Source organism: Musa acuminata, chromosome BXJ1-10 (assembly GCF_036884655.1).
Source record: "Musa acuminata AAA Group cultivar baxijiao chromosome BXJ1-10, Cavendish_Baxijiao_AAA, whole genome shotgun sequence".
Classification (NCBI taxonomy): Eukaryota; Viridiplantae; Streptophyta; class Magnoliopsida; order Zingiberales; family Musaceae; genus Musa; species Musa acuminata.
The window spans coordinates 18,717,968-18,733,795 of record NC_088336.1 but is presented as its reverse complement, the minus strand read 5'-3'; the positions used below and the strand labels follow the sequence as shown (position 1 = coordinate 18,733,795).

General features: G+C 49.6%; 3 protein-coding genes across 3 annotated transcripts; 1 reads left to right on the top strand and 2 right to left on the bottom strand.

Annotated features, from left to right (window-relative positions):
• Positions 1 to 3,078: 3,078 nt before the first annotated feature.
• LOC104000131 (peroxidase 4) lies at positions 3,079 to 4,607 on the bottom strand. Its single transcript, XM_009422091.3, has 4 exons — positions 4,353 to 4,607; positions 3,914 to 4,105; positions 3,674 to 3,839; positions 3,079 to 3,585 (listed from the first exon to the last, which is right to left on the bottom strand). The coding sequence occupies exons 1-4, from the start codon at positions 4,554 to 4,556 to the stop codon at positions 3,197 to 3,199; spliced, it is 951 nt and encodes a 316-aa protein (XP_009420366.2). The 5' UTR covers positions 4,557 to 4,607; the 3' UTR covers positions 3,079 to 3,196.
• Positions 4,608 to 4,817: 210 nt separating this feature from the next.
• Positions 4,818 to 7,774, bottom strand: LOC104000150 (aldose reductase). Its single transcript, XM_009422122.3, has 9 exons — positions 7,505 to 7,774; positions 7,322 to 7,372; positions 7,172 to 7,245; positions 6,950 to 7,037; positions 6,539 to 6,745; positions 6,370 to 6,441; positions 6,237 to 6,302; positions 5,973 to 6,149; positions 4,818 to 5,892 (listed from the first exon to the last, which is right to left on the bottom strand). The coding sequence occupies exons 1-9, from the start codon at positions 7,655 to 7,657 to the stop codon at positions 5,803 to 5,805; spliced, it is 978 nt and encodes a 325-aa protein (XP_009420397.2). The 5' UTR covers positions 7,658 to 7,774; the 3' UTR covers positions 4,818 to 5,802.
• Positions 7,775 to 12,721: 4,947 nt separating this feature from the next.
• Positions 12,722 to 15,210, top strand: LOC104000130 (exocyst complex component EXO70B1-like). The gene has a single exon (XM_009422090.3). It carries the CDS (start codon positions 13,191 to 13,193, stop codon positions 15,078 to 15,080), a length of 1,890 nt encoding a protein of 629 aa, XP_009420365.2. The 5' UTR covers positions 12,722 to 13,190; the 3' UTR covers positions 15,081 to 15,210.
• Positions 15,211 to 15,828: the final 618 nt, after the last annotated feature.

The following is a 15,828-nucleotide window of genomic DNA, read 5'->3' as shown; positions in this document are numbered from 1 at the left end:
TAAATTAAATAAAAAAGGTATTTTCAAAATTTGCATTCATAAATTATTAGAAAATTTAGGGAAGCTTAAAAGCAGCATAATTAGGAGGAGCGCTGTACTACTCAAATCTTTCATCAATTCAATTCAATGGAATAATTGACACTGAAATATTGAAGTCCATATGAGTCCATTCAATTATTCTTCCACGTAAATGGGACTTAAACTGGGCATTACTAAGCAAAGTGTTTGATCGGCCTCATTCCAGATATATCTGGAGGATTCTAAATCATGTTTCCATTACCAACAGCCCCTTTTATGTCGTGAGGGAGATGGTAACCCAAGCAAAGGAATCAGAGTTCCACCAGAACCCTACTTTATGGATTGAGAATCAGATGGTTATTTGCACTCAGCACTGTAACTTGGCTGCCAACATGATGTTTACTATGGTCCAATAAACCTCGCTGCTGCAACATATTCTGTTGTGATAATTTCTTAGATACTGATTCACAAAGTCTTCCGGAGCGATTCTGGGATTCCCTCGATCTACACGAACATCATATGAGATTCCTACTTGATTCGTTTGATAGTCAAGTTAATAATAAAACGAAGTAAAAGTTACAAGCAAAAAATTATTAATCTTGATTGTTATGGAAAGATATGGTTGATTTTTAAGGTAAGTGAGGGTAGATGTAAGTGAACAAAAAATGATCCTCGTTTTATTATATTTAAGATGAGCTATACCTAATCATAAAGAATAAAATATTTTATAAAATATTATGTAAAGAAGCCGCCTCTGAGTGTCTCTAACAACCTCACCTTAGATTTTTATTATTGTAGACGGCAACGAGAGGACAACTTATAATCATCTATCTTGGACCCTTGTCTACGTGGGTAGATAGATGGAGAGTGGCCCTCGTCTTCTCTTTTCCACTTGGATACCTCATAGAGGCTATGTGTTGGATAATGAATAGCTGATGATATTCTCCTTATCGTTTGTCTCCTACCGAAGGCGTGCTTTGGGGTTTCTCACAAGAGGGATTCAAATTGTGACGCTCAATTCATCCGACATGTTAAGCTTATGTCTCTCTAATTGATTCTCCAACTCCACGCATCAAGCAGACGTTGATGAGGTCGAGGGCACCCAACCCATGCCTTGAATCGATGACCTACATCCCTCGATAAGGGATCATTCCTCATTGATGGGCCCCCCTCAGGAGTAAGGGAGTTGGGACACTTGATCTTTACACCAAAACAACAAGGGAAGGTTGGGACGCCTGACCTTTGCATCTCAATAAGAGATCACTCCTCACCGACGAGCCCTCATCAATAGTAGATCAATCCTTGCCAATATGAACCAAACCCTCTTTCGGGCGTGGAGATCGACAATGATAAGGGTTAGTTTCCTGACCTCTATGGCTCTGCAATGAAGAAAGCAAGGGATCGATTTCCCATCTTTTTGTGGCTCTTAGTCATCATTATCTTGGTTACCTTCTTGAACCTTCAACCTTGTGGAAAAGGAAATAACACTCTTGCTCATCGCCTCTTTGGCCCACCATAGGGTTTAATAATCCCTTTTAAGAGCTTTGTGTAAGATCGTCATCAAGGTCATGGTCGTTGATGGTACATACATCCTTGACCACTTTCAGAGAGCCAATAGGGTATGACAATAATAGGAGCCATAGCGTCGGGTTGATTTCTTGACCTCTGCGTCTTGACAACAAATAGGGGGAAGGGGAGGGGAAGGGGGGAGGTTGGGTGGTCGGCTACTTGACCCCCCTAACTAGGGCAGAGGAATGCATGTTTTAGCCCGAGGTGCCCGCATCAGTCTATTTTTGCCTCGAGCTACAAAGCCTCCCATTATTGAGGGACACATCTCGGGCAGACGAGGTATGTTTCTGCCTAAGATGTCGATCGAATCATAATGAGTGCTATAGTGAACTACAATGAGCGAGCAAAGTGGGTACACGAGCAGTGATAAGAGTCGCGGGTGATGCTGGCGATGACGTGGGCTACGATGAGGACTACAGACAAAGGGTGCGGGCACTACTAGCAGTGATACAATAGGTGGATGACAATCGACCTAAAGTGGGGTCGACTAGTACTTCCCCCTTTAATTGTTGAAGCTTTTATCGCATCTCCTCCAACCGTTAGTCCATCTACCATAGTTGGATCCATTAGAAATCCTCCGTCAAGTCTATTGACTGGACCTTTAATTCAGGCAAGACCGAGTGACGGTGTGGTCTGTTGAATTCTATGATTGGGGATCAAAGTGCCCTCTTGGGCGATGGCTTGATAGGTCTCAAGTGCTCTTGGGATATCATCGTCATGTGAGGTAGGGGAACCTTGATGGAAGTTGGTAGCGGTTGAGCCGAGGATCATGGTTATGTTGGTGGCACTATTTGTTGGGCTAACTATGACAAAAGTGGAGGATAACTTATATCATATATATTTTCGTCTACACTTACTGAGTGCAGATTAAGAATACCTTGACGGGGATGAATAGGTGGCTCGAGGTCATCCCTAGGAGGGGAGTGAGAGACCCAGGTCATTGATTACACATTAGTATATTATCAGTGTCAGTGCTAAGGTGGATGCACCAATGTGTGAAAAGGGCAACTACTGTCCCATTGAGTGAAAGTATTGTTAGGTCGAGAGCAAAGCCTCTTCGCTTGAGTATTCATCGAGAGAGTCAACGAGCAGGCACTTCTATGACACAAGTCCTTCTTCTAATGCCAAAAATGTTACAAGAATATATTGGCATCATGGTCAATTCAACGTGATTTAGACTTGTGAGTGATATGATTTGATGGGCCTTTTATGATTGATCTAGTTTTAAAGAATATTTCATGTGTGAAATATTTCAAGAACATTTTATTTAGAGATGATGTTGGTCTGATGGTTGGTCGGAGGCTTTAGCCTCCTCCTCACATGACTGGCTTTGACTGAAGTGAACATTTCTCCGATCATATTCTCACAACTGATTCACTTTTGATGACTTCTTATCTCAAGGTTTCAAGCTATCTTTTCATGTGGAGATCCCTAATTCTAAGTAAATTTATCTGGTCTTGTTTGAGACGCCATGCATGAGCTGCAAAAGCCTGCAAAAGTTCCAATAATATCACTAGATATTAAGGTTTATTTGACTGGTACAAGAGACACAACATTAGAAGGACAACTTATCCCTTCTGCATGTTGCATGCTCCTACTTGCAGCAGTCTCAGTTGGCCTTCCTGCAGTTGAGCCTGACCTCGCCATCGGTGCCGGTGAGAGGACTTATGTTCCCCATCTTCACCATTGCAGCAGCGAAGTCGCTGAAGAACCTGGCCGTGTTCGTGGAATAGGTGGTGACGAGGGAGTCGGTGGATCCTCCACTGAACAGCTGCTGGTCCGAGTGCAGCAGGCCCTTCTTCTTCACCAAGTTCCTGAAGTAGAAGTTGTCGAAGAGCGTGCAGGTGACGGCGTCAAGGGGCGACAAGTTGTCGTCGCCGTCGCCGGAGCTGGGGCAGTTGGACTGGCGGGAGGTGGCCAGTGAGGAGTCGATGCTCGTCTCGTTGTAGATCCTGTCCCGGAACGAGATGCACCTCGCCTGCCCGATCGTGTGTGCTCCTGTGGCATGTCGATGGCATCAAAGCATGAGGCACACAGCATACTGTTTGATGGTGATTACTCAGTTTCAGATCCTCCAATCGATCACCTGAGAGCGCCACCATGTCAGTGGTGCCGAGACCCTTCTTGGAGTAGGCGGATATCAGATCATCCAGGTCCGATTTGGGCGATGGAATCTCGGTGTTCGCAGCATCCAAGCTCGCAGTTGTTGCATCCCTTCTTCCCAGTTGCACCGTCCATAAAGGACCGCCGAGCTGTAAAGGAACTCCGATCTTAACCACGGAGTTGGATCAAACAAAGGACGCACGGTGAAGGGGATGACTCTTACAGCGGCGACGGACTCTCGAGCTGCCACCGCGAGGATGTCAGCGCAGGACACGACTTGCTTGCAGACGGCCTCAACCTGGGATTTGATGTTGTCGATGACGTCGAAGCCTCGCAAGGAGTTGTTGTTGGGGACTGCAGTCTTCTCTCCGGTGAAGCTGGACGTGTCATCCAGCAGAACTGATCCATCACAGCCCTGTTTGTGATCATCAACCACATCAGCTCATTATAATTAACCTGTTTGTGAATGTAGTGAATGGATTCCTGTAGCTGCGTAAACTCGTAATCCTCATATCAACGTGGAGGAAAAGAAGAGGCACGTACGTACACGAGGCAAAATCTCATGTCACCACGTACCAAAATGAAGACATCAACATGAATAAGCTTCATGAACAGATTGCTATTCTAACAAGAAGAAAAGCATGAGTTCGGGTGAGACTTGCATTAACAAAGCAGTCATGGAAATGGAGGCGGAGTAGTGACGCTCCCATGCGGGCCTCTTTGGCAACAGCAGCCCTCACAGCAAGCCGAATGGTTTGGATAGCAAGAGGGCATGAGGTGCTATAGAAAGTCGATGACAACTGAGCAGAAGCAATGGCAGCAAAGAAGAAGAACGCTAGCAAACAAGGAGGGTGGATGCAGGCCATTGTTGCAGAAGAAGGAAGAGTTGAGCAACCTGATACTGTGGAAACGTGGTGCACAAGCCTGGGTATTTATAAGCAAAAGCTCAGAGAGAGAGAGAGAGAGAGAGAGAGAGTAGTGAGGGCAGGTTTGGCTGATGGTCCACTCACTCAAAGCTCAACATCACCTACCGCAGGCCACAATCAAAGCTCTCAAGAATCGTAGGCAGATAAGGTGATGTACCACCCACTTATTGCAGCAAGCTTTGGTTCCTGCAGCAAACATCTTTAGATTTGCTGCATATTTATGTGGCTTTAAGCACGGAAGGATTATACTTAACTTGATGCATGACACAGATAGTGGATTAGGTGAATGGAGAAGACAAGTCACAACCATTTATCCATGACATTCTTCAGAAATCTGGAGCAATATATGCACCTTTTGAAAGGTCAAAATCTCCAACTCAGTGGCTTGAAGCAAATGCGGTTCTGTTCTTAATTCATTGCATGCCACACTTTTGAACTCTTTTTATGGTCAAAATTTCAAGACTCAATAGATGACATATATAATTCAGCAAATGGAGTGGTTGAGTAGGGAGATTCTCTTTCTTGAATGGAAGAAACTTTGTTCGTGGAAGGATTTTGACCGAAGCATCTCACTTTGGTCAACAAACTCATGCGCACTGTGCTTACTCGCAGCTGCAGTGATGCATAGTGGCTTCCATTTGCATGTCCCCCAAACTTGGAACCTTCTCAAGCTCGTCAATACCATTAATTAGCTGTCTTCAATTAGTATGTTGAAGCCTTACGATTCTTGAATTCACTTCTTTGTATGTTGGCGTTGGTGAAAGGTTACACGAAGGTTATGGCTTTTGACTTTGCTTGCCAAAGTCGATGCACGCTTGAAGGCACTTCCAGTCACAGGGATTTGACGACGAAGTGTGCCTCCTTTTGACTGCCTTTTCCTTCTAATCTCTCTCACTTGCTGTATAGAAGAATAAAAGCCAAAGAGATCATGCGAGGCTGTGGAATTAACCGATATCTTATCACTGTTTATTAGGTCATGTCGATCTTGAATCTCAAAATGAAGTTAATTGAAGTGTTAATCCTGTGGCCGATGCACTTGCAAACCAATCATTCAGATCGCAGATCGATGACTTATTCCTATATATCGAAGTCTGAAAGAACTACAAGAGATATATATTGTGAAACTTCAGCAAACATAGCATGGTGCTTTATTTCTCCGGCCACAGAGGGAGACTCCGCGATCTTTCTAGACCTCGTCATCCCACAGTTCAGCCACACTCTTGTATGGCCCCTCACTCTTGTTCACAAAGGTCTCCTCTCCGGACACAGTTCTCCTCTGCAGCGCCAACAATGCTCGCATGAATCACAATCCTTTTATCAGAAGCGTACATCAAAGGAAATATGATCTCTGGTTACCTGGTCACGTATGCTATTCAAAGCTTCCAAGTCTTCTTGAGGGATTGCCCACCCAAACAACTGTATGTTTCCTTTGATCCTATCGGCATTCGTCGACTTCGGAATAACGCTGGTACCTCTTTGCAGCCCCCATTTTAGCAGCACCTGCCCAGGGGTCTTGTTGAGCTTCTTGGATACCTGCATTAATGGTGATTCAGATGAGTACAGCTTGGTCCAGCTGCATCATCTTGTGTTAATGAGAAATAACAGATCGAGGTGTTTCACCGTCACTACTGTTGGATCGTGTATGAGGTCTCGATCACTTCTCGAAGATCCCAGTGGAGAGTAAGCCTGCAAGTAGGAGATCAGTTAGTGGTGTATGCGGCTGAAATCCTCAAGGGAGTTGAGGATTCCTTACGGTGACATGGATCCCATTGTTCTTGCAGGCCTCGAGTATCTTATCGTTCCTCCAGCCCGGGTGCATCTCCATCTGTCCTCGAAGCAAAGATGAGATGAGAAGGGAGAAAAGAGATGGAATTGAGCATGCATGGTTTGTGCTACTCTTACACAGCATCTGTTGGCTTTACCTGGCACACGGAGGGCATGATTTGGGCACATTGAAGCAGCTTGTTGAGCTTCTTTGAGGTGAAATTGCTGACTCCAATGTCCCTGACGAGTCCATCTTTCACCAGCTTCTCCATTTCTCGCCACACTCCCTCCATGTCGAAGTCTAGTATGTCAGATGCTCGTGGAGGCCTTGTTGCACCTTCCTTGAGGTGAAATGGCCAGTGAATCTGCCATAAAAAGAGTTGCTGTCATACCTGGAACTGATGATTGACCAGTTTATCCCAGCTAAATTATCATTGTTTTACGATTATGATCATCATATATATGCTGTGACAACCTAACATCATGTTGTCTTCCCCTAGGCATCCTGGTGGGGAAGCAACTCAATCCTAATATATGTGGTCTTCAGCATCGCAAGTATGCAGGCTTACCAGATAAAGGTCGAGGTATTCAAGCTGCAGCTCTTTTAGGGTTTGCTTCAGTGCATTTCGAACTCTATCAGGAGAAAGATCTGTGCACCTGCACCACATAGAGCACATGATTGACGTCTGATTCCCTTAAAACAAGTATCTGATAGTTTTCATCTGTTGTATGTCGATTCCAATCCTTATCCGTTGTCAGTAGATTAGGAAAAGTGAGGTTGGAGGACATGCCACAACTTCGATGTGATGAACAGGTCGTTTCTTGGTATCCCTGCTTGCAAAGCAGCTTGGAGACCTCGTCCTACCTGAGAGTAGTACTCCATTAGAATGTCATCCATGGAAGTAGATCAAATCAAGATGGCCAGAGCCTCCGGGATATACCTCTTCTTGAATCGCATATAGTGGAGCTGTGTCCACATGCCTATACCCAGCCTGCAGCCAAGAACAAGGGAGCATGACGTTAATTTTGCTTGTGTAGATCACCACCACGATGCAGAAACAAGTTGGCCTGTGATTGTAATGGAAACATAGGAGAATGAAGAAGAGGGGGAAGAGATCAAGCACCTCGGTGATGGCAGTGTAGACCGAGTGGGAGGCTTCGGAGGAGGCGGACTTCCATGTCCCCAACCCCACGGAGGGGATGGAATGCCCGCTCACCAGCTTGATGTAGCGTAGATCCCCCTGCGCGCTCGGTGCATCGCACAATGCCTGCGACATCTCTTCCTCTTCTTCTTCTTCTTCTTCTTCTTCTTCCTCTTCCCCCTTCACGCGAGCTGGTCTTCTTCCTCTAGCTCGCAGCCCTTCGCGGAGATGAAAGCGAGGTCCACCATGACTGTCCATTCTTATAGACGTCTGCATGGACGACACGTGTCCGTTGACTCACGCGTGTTGGATTCTCCTTGGTTCTCGGCCGAATGGATCCATATACGTCCTCCAAATATAAAGGGCAACTTTGTTGAAGATTTCGTCCTCTGAATTGGTCTGGAATCAACGATGTCTTCGGTGTCATGAATTATGTCAAGTATGGAAATTAGCGAGAGTAGATCTTCGTTGTTCGTCGTCATAACTTGGCTTCTTTCAGATGTGAAAAAGGATAGATCAACATGTTGTCACATTAATCTACATTCTGTAATATACAATTCTTGAGCTTGAAAACAATTACTTAACTAATTAAAATTCAAGACACACTTCCCTTAGTAAATAATCCATCAACTTTAACCGTACGGAACGATACTGCATTTCTCATTTGGGCTTTGGTAATTGATGAGGATAGTAATTATGATCAGACTTGGTCGACGTCAGATGACGCCTCACGCAACAGCACCTGGTCAATGCTGATCGGAACGCCGTCCGAGGCGCATTAACATCCTGCCAAAGCTCAATTCTTCATGCCACGCCAACACAAAGTCAGACGCTACCAGCCTGCCCCCTGCAAGCGAGCAGCTCAGGAAGCAGTAAGCTTCCCTGTAAATACCCTCTCGTTCATCAGAAAGAGGAGAAGGAGGGACAGACACACAAAAACACTTCTTCATCTGATACCCCCTCCACATCTGCTGACTTGATCGTCGAAGGGGTCGGGCCGAGCACCCCGGCCCGACCTTTGTGCAGGTGCGAAGCCGAAGGTCCCCTCCGGACGCACAGGCGAAGAGTTCCTGCCCGGAGGAGACGGCTACACCGTCCCGATCGGACACCGCACCCGATCGCCTCAACGGGCTCGAGGAACGCCCTAGGGAGGTCCCCGTCGTCTAGACCCGAACCGAGCCGCGTCGGCCCCGAGGCCACGACTCAAAGTTGTTTCCCACAACAGACTGGCACTAGAAGGAGGGCCCGGAATGCCGGGTGACCACCCGAGCGGCTCAGATGAGCCCACGGCTGAGAGGTCACGCCCGACCCAAGCCTCGGGGGAACCTCCCCTGCACGGAGACCATCATGACGAACACCCCGCCACGACCTCCGAACGATATTGGCAAATATTCAACGACCCAGGCTTGCCGCCGCCCGACGGCGCCCCAGCCGACTCAACGCCCGTGTCGTCCGAGGCCTTTCAGGACCTCGCTCTTCAAGTCCGAGCCCAGATGGAAATGGTGCAAACCATTATGCTGCTCATTTCTCATCCGGTGCACCCGCCTGCGATCGAACCACTGCGACAACGCAAGGCGCTCGTTCGGGCCCACATGACGCTTCCGGAGCCCCCCACTTCACCTCGGGTCTGACCGGCCCCACTCAGGGATCCAGTGATGGCAAACCCGAGCGGCCGCCCGGAACCCGAGGCACTCTCTTCGGACTCCTTGCGGGCCTAGTTGCGCTTCATCAGCCGGCGACTCGACGAGGTGCAGAAAGAGGTTCGCATGTCCAAGGGAGAGCTCGGGGAGGCCGCACACCAAGGGTCTCCCTTCACACCCGAGATACAGGATCTGACAGTCCCCCCGGACTTCCAGCTCCCCTCTCTGGACGCTTACAATGGCTCTGCCGACCCGGCGGACCACGTAGCCGCTTTTCGCGCCCAAATGGCGCTATACGGAATCTCTGATGCCCTGATATGCAGAGTGTTTCCTACCACTCTGAGAGGGCCGGCCCACGCGTGGTATGGCGGCTTGAAGACTGGAACGATTGCTTCCTTCGACCAGCTCGCCAATGACTTCGAGCTCCACTTTGTAGTCTATTCACGGCCAAGACCCTCCGCGGCACTGCTCCTCGGACTCAAACAAAGGGAGGACGAGCCCCTCTCACATTTTGTGGATCGCTTTGCCACGCAAATCCGGGGTTTGCCGGACACTCACCCTTCTCTGTTGGTGCAGGCGTTTATAATAGGCCTGCGACCTTCCAGATTCCTCTGGTCCCTCGTGGAGCGACCCCCCACCACGGTGCCAGAGATGCTCCAGCGAGCTAACCAGCACATCACGGTGGAGGCCTGGGTGACCGTGAGGAGAAGGGACGACATTCGGCAGCATGCTCCATAAAAGGGGTCAAGCACCCGCGACGGCTATCCGATGTAGTCCTCGGGAAAAGAAATCTAAGCCCTGCCTCGGTCTCTTCCGAGCGAAGGTTCAGTATCTACCTGACTACCTCCCGGCTCGCGGTGAGCCCCGGCCCAAATCCTTCTGAATCTACACGGCTCAGCCGAAGTTTGCTCGAGTCTACCTCAGCGCGCCCTACCCGCATGAGTCGTGTCCCTCGGCCATGTTGCCCGAGACCACACCTACGCGACCTGTCCGCTTGCGTCGTGCTCCTCGGACGCGTGATGCCCGAGACCATGCCTGCGCGACCTGTCCGCCTGCGTCGTGCTCCTCGGTCGCGTGATTCCCAAGACCACACCTGCGCGGCCTGCCCGCCTGCGTCATGCTCCTCGGCCGCATGACGCCCGAGACACACCTGCGCGGCCTGCCCACCTACGTCGTGCTCCTCGGCCCCATGCTCCCCGAGACACGCTTGCGCGGTCAGCCCACCTACGTCGTGCTCCTCGGCTCCATGCTCCCCGAGACACGCCTGCGCGGCCAGCCCGCCTGCGTCGTGCTCCTCGGCTCCATGCCCCGAGACACACCTGCGCGGCAAGCCCGCTTGCGTCGTGCTCCTCGGCTCCATGCTCCCCGAGACACGCCTGCGCGGCTAGTCCGCTTGCGTCGTGCTCCTTGGCTCCTTGGCCCCATGACCCGAGACACACCTGCGCGGCCAGCCCGCCTGTGTCGTGCTCCTCGGTTCCTCGGCCCCATGACCCGGACATACCTGCGCGGCCAGCCCGCCTGCGTCGTGCTCCTCGGCTCCTCGGCTCCACGCTCCCCGATACCGCGTCTGCGTGGCCAACCCACCTGTAAGTTGAACTCATGCCTCGGACTCCCGTTACAACGACCGACGCATAGCTTCTTTCCGGGGGGGAATATGATGAGGATAGTAATTATGATAAGACTCGGCTAACGTTAGATGACGCCTCACGCAACAACACCTTGTCAATGCTGACCGGAACGCCGTCCGAGGCGCATTAACATCCTGCCAAAGCTCAATTCTTCACGCCACGCCAACACAAAGTCAGACGCTACCAGCCTGCCCCCTGCAAGCGGGCAGCTCAGGAAGCAGTAAGCTTCCCTATAAATACCCTCTCGTTCATCAGAAAGAGGAGGGACAGACACACAAAAACACTTCTTCATCTGAAACCCCCTCCACATCTGCTGACTTGATCGTCGGAGGGGTCGGGTCGAGCACCCCGGCCTGACCTTTGTGCAGGTGCGAAGCCGAAGGTCCCCTCCGGACGCGCAGGCGAGGAGTTCCTGCCCGGAGGAGACGGCTACACCGTCCCGATCGGACACCGCACCCAACCGTCTCAACGGGCTCGAGGAACGCCCCAGGGAGGTCCCCATCGTCCGGACCCGAACCGAGCCGCGTCGACCCCGAGGCCACGGCTCAAAGTTGTTTCCCACAACAGTAATGATAAAAGGATATATTCGCTTGACATGTAATCTTCGACCATACAGAAGAATCAAAATGAATCTTGCCATGAGATGCATCCGACTCGAATCATCTTACATGAAGAGGGATATTGGGGTCTAGTTTCTTTGCATATTTGCACATTTGAGCATCACCAACAGTGTGTAGATCTCGAGCCTACAATGTCGAGTTGATCCACCAACAACGATAATGATTGGCTTGATAGTCGAATTGCATGACCCAATAAAAAAATCCCTACTTAATTTTATTAAGGTATTTTATGTTACCAACTTAATCTTTACAACAATATAAAAGTATAAAGTTTTTTTATCTAAATTTTATTTAGTCCACCAAGTTCATGTTTTTCAATTAAATATAATTTTCCCTCTCTATCCAATTTTGTTCTTTAGAATTTTTTTTAATATTTAGTAGACGGGGTTAGAAATTTTGTTCTTTCACCGTATTACATTCTATTCAGTAGTGTAGAGAGAGATTTTTCTCTTTTTTTTTTGTCCCCATTGTTCCTCCTGTTGCTATCAATTCTTAGATATGGTGCCCACATAAAGTAACCTATGTACTCTTCTACATGATAAAAAAACAAAAATAAAAATATTGTAATAATAATATTATTATTATTAGCAAATCAAATTTTAAGATTAATTTTTTTATAAATAAATTCTCGAAAAAAAGATTAATTATTATTATCCTATTGAAAAAATTATTTTGTCCTTGTTTCCATTGGACTTGTCGTCGTCCTCCGTCGACCCATCCCTGCACGCTTTGCACAAGAAAGAAGAAGGCACAAGAACTATTATCACCACTCACACCCCTCGCGTGATATAGCTCTTGCTGTTGCCACCTGCAACCCTCGCAAGATAGCTTGTCATTATCGCCACCCACAACCCTAGACTCAATCTTGACCTCCTTGTTGATCGGCTCTCATCATGTTACTCGTAAGCCTCACGTGAGAAAGGAGGAGGCTCAAGGATTGTTGCCACCTCCACGAACCCCACTAGCACCCATCAAACTGGTTATTGTCTTCGAGTACACAAGAAAATTCGATAAGGATCAATAGAGTCTATGAAGACGGTAATATGAACGATTCTCGTACCCTCTCTTTTCATGCAAGCACAACGAGACTGATGTAAGATGGGCGATGCAAAGCAAAAGTGATGACAAGTTCGAGGGTAAAAAAGTTATTTATAAAAAATCTGTAATTTTTTTTAAATTGGTAGGCTATGCAAAAAAAAAAAATTCAAAATTAAGATTTTTTTACCTCGAATTCGTCTGTTTTTTATTAGAATAACAGTAGATAAATGGAGACAAAGCTCACTTTCGGAGAATTAATATCAGTCTTCTTTTTTGACCAGCTTTTTCTTTTGACCCACATGTAACCCTCCTTTGTTGCTGGATTCAATCCTGAGCAAGGTCCCACACAAATATACCAAACAAGCGATCGTAAAAGTGGTACGCAAAACGGGTCCCTGTATACGTGTACTTTGTCCTTTTCTTTCAATCTAAGCTTTGATCGACCAATCGCGCGAAGCAGCGCACCGCTTTCCCTTCTCCCGAGTGCTGCGCATAATCACGGGAATGCCATCGCGTGGTACGTCATCGCGCTCCCTGTTGCCCTTTCCGTGTTCCTTCTCTGCCTGCTGCCACCCTCTCAGCTCTATATGCTGTCGTCCACTTAGAATGCGCGTCTCACTTCTGTTTCACTTCGGCCCCCCGACTCCCATGGCGGCGACTCCCCGCAGCTAGTAGTCAGTGGGCACCGGAGTAGTAGTAGTAGTGTAGGGAGAGACGGAGATTGGAGAATAACTTACGCGTCATGGAGGAGAGCGGGGAGGAGAAGCTGATCGCGGCCGTCCGCCACATCGCCAAATCGTTGGGCCGCACCGACACCATGGCCGACGACATCCTCCAGGTCTTCTCCGCCTTCGACGGCCGCTTTTCCCTTGACAAGCTCGCCTCCGACCGCTCCGTCCCCGCCCACCCTGCTGCTGCTCCTGCGGCCGCCGGACGAGAGGCGGACGACCCCCGGCCGCCCCTCGAGCGCACTATCCGCACTCTCGACCGCCAGATCTCCCGCTTTGTTGCCTCTGAGCGACTCATTTGGTCCGACGCCGCCGATGCGACCGCCTTCCTCGAGGCCGTTGATGACCTCCTTGCCACCATCCATGACCTCGACGCCCCCCACGACAAGCCCCTCCTTGACCGTGCCGAAGACCTCCTCCAGCGCTGCATTCTCCGCCTCGAGGAGGAGCTCCGCGCCATCCTCCGCCGCCCTGTTGGCTGTGGCCCTGCCGTTGGAACCCCGCCATCGGACGGCTCCGACTCGGACGCTGCCGAAGGGAGCGAGGACCGCGTCCCCGTCGCCGCCCCCGTCGACGACTATAACCTCGTCATCGACGCCCTGCCCTCGGGCTCCGTCGCGGACCTCCACGCCATTGCCCGCCGCATGGTCGCCGCCGGGTTCGGCCGCGAGTGCGCCGAAGCCTACGGCGTCTCTCGCCGCGGCTTCGTGGACGCGTCAGTCGCTCGGCTCGGCATCCGACCCCGTCCGGCCGAGGAGGTCCAGGCGTCCACCTGGATCGAACTCGAGGACGAGATCGCCCGCTGGGTCAAGGCCGTCAACATGGCCTTTCTCATCCTCGTCCCCAGCGAGCGCCGCCTCTGCGACCGCGTCTTCGCCTCCCTTCCCCCATTCGCTGACATCGCATTCGCCGCCGCCTGCCGCCCAGCAGCAGCCGGGCTCCTCTCGTTCGCCTACGTCGTCGCCGCCGGGCCCCGCGATCCGGTTCGCCTCTTCCGTTTCATCGACATGTACGAGGCCCTCCGGGACCTCCTCCCCGAGCTCGACCATCTTCTTTCGGAGCAGTGTTCAGCCGCCCTCCGCGCCGACGTCGCCGCCGGCCGCAGGGCCCTGGGGGCAGCTATCCGGGGGATATTCGTTGAGCTCGAGAACCTGATCCAGCGTGACCCGGCCAAGGCAACCGTCCCGGGCGGCGGCCTACACCCGATAACCCGGTACGTGATGAACTACCTGCAGGCGGCGTGCGCCTCCCGGCGGACTCTGGAAGAAGTCATGGACGAGGGCGCAGCCATCCCGCCCGACCCCCACCACCCGTCCTCGTCCCCCTCCCTTTCCCTCCAGGTCGCGTGGCTCATGGACGTCCTCCATTCCAACCTCGAGAACAAATCCAAGATATACCCGGAGCCGCCGCTGAGCTACATCTTCCTGATGAACAACGGCAGGTACATGACCCAGAAAGCCAGAGACAGCGAGCTGGGGGCTCTTCTGGGGGAAGACTGGATCCGGCGGCAGATGGCGATGGTGCGGCGGTGGGGCAACGCCTACCAGCGGGCCACGTGGACCAAGGTGGTGGCGGTGCTGCGAATGGACGTCATCGGCGGCGCGGTCGCCTCGGCCTCGCCCGCGGCCGGGAAGGCGATGCGGGAGCGCCTCCGGGTGTTCAACACCTACTTGGAGGACATCTGGACGGTGCAGGCCGGGTGGGTGGTGGCGGACGAGCAGCTGCGGACGGAGCTGAAGCTGGCGGTGGGCGCCCTCGTGCTGCCGGCCTACCGCAACTTCGTGGCGCGGCTGCGCCTGGCCGGGGAGGGTGGCAAGCAGGCGGAGCGGTACTTGAAGTACACCGTCGAGGAAGTGGAGGCCAGGATCAATCAGCTGTACGACGGCGGCCGCAGAAGGTGTTAGAATGAGTTGGGGACGAAGGTGTTACTTGCAGTCGTGGGGTTTGGAATGGGTTTACGCCCACAAAGAGCACAATGACATGTTGTGTGAGCTACACGAATAACTCGAAGCACACAAGTTTTCCTGGTCATAATGTTCTGAAAGCAATGCAATATTAGATCAGATCCAATCGTCACCATTCTGCAATAATAATAATAATAATATTATTATTATTATTTATGATTATAATTATAATTATGATTATAATTATAATTTGAAATGATTTTAATCATCATTTCAAAATCCATAAATTATAGAGAATATTTTTATTTAAAAATTAAAATCCTTATTTTTATTGAACATTCTCTACTTGGAAAAGGGCCATAACTTCTTGTAAATACCATAAGTAGTAGAAAAGTCTCATCCCAAGGTCATAGATGTATTATAAACTAATATGTTACTAAAAATAAATATAAAATAAAAATATATCAACAAATCATACATATTGGTAAGGACCTCCGAAAATATCATAAAAATCATATTCAATACTCATAAAATATATTCAAATATTAACAATTTGATAACATACCAATTCATTATGAAACTCATGTATCAAATAAATAATGTTACATCTTATGTGGTAAACAAAATTATACATCAATCTTATTATACATATTAGTAATACGTATAATAGTCAAGCAATAAAAGTATACATCACAGTAAATTGTATACTCTCTCAATAATATATGAAGATAATTTATATAAGACTCCC

Bases quoted from the DNA above. Each gene is read 5' to 3' on its own strand.
- LOC104000131 (XM_009422091.3), bottom strand. From the start codon at position 4,556: ATGGCCTGCATCCACCCTCCTTGTTTGCTAGCGTTCTTCTTCTTTGCT. The intron at 3,840-3,913 runs GTAAGAGTCATC...GTTCCTTTACAG, and splicing joins CTCGAGAGTCCGTCGCCGCT to CTCGGCGGTCCTTTATGGAC. The intron at 3,586-3,673 runs GTGATCGATTGG...GACATGCCACAG, and splicing joins TGACATGGTGGCGCTCTCAG to GAGCACACACGATCGGGCAG.
- LOC104000150 (XM_009422122.3), bottom strand. From the start codon at position 7,657: ATGTCGCAGGCATTGTGCGATGCACCGAGCGCGCAGGGGGATCTACGC. The intron at 7,373-7,504 runs GTGCTTGATCTC...TCTTGGCTGCAG, and splicing joins TCTACACTGCCATCACCGAG to GCTGGGTATAGGCATGTGGA. The intron at 6,746-6,949 runs GTAAGCCTGCAT...TTTTTATGGCAG, and splicing joins AATACCTCGACCTTTATCTG to ATTCACTGGCCATTTCACCT.
- LOC104000130 (XM_009422090.3), top strand. From the start codon at position 13,191: ATGGAGGAGAGCGGGGAGGAGAAGCTGATCGCGGCCGTCCGCCACATC.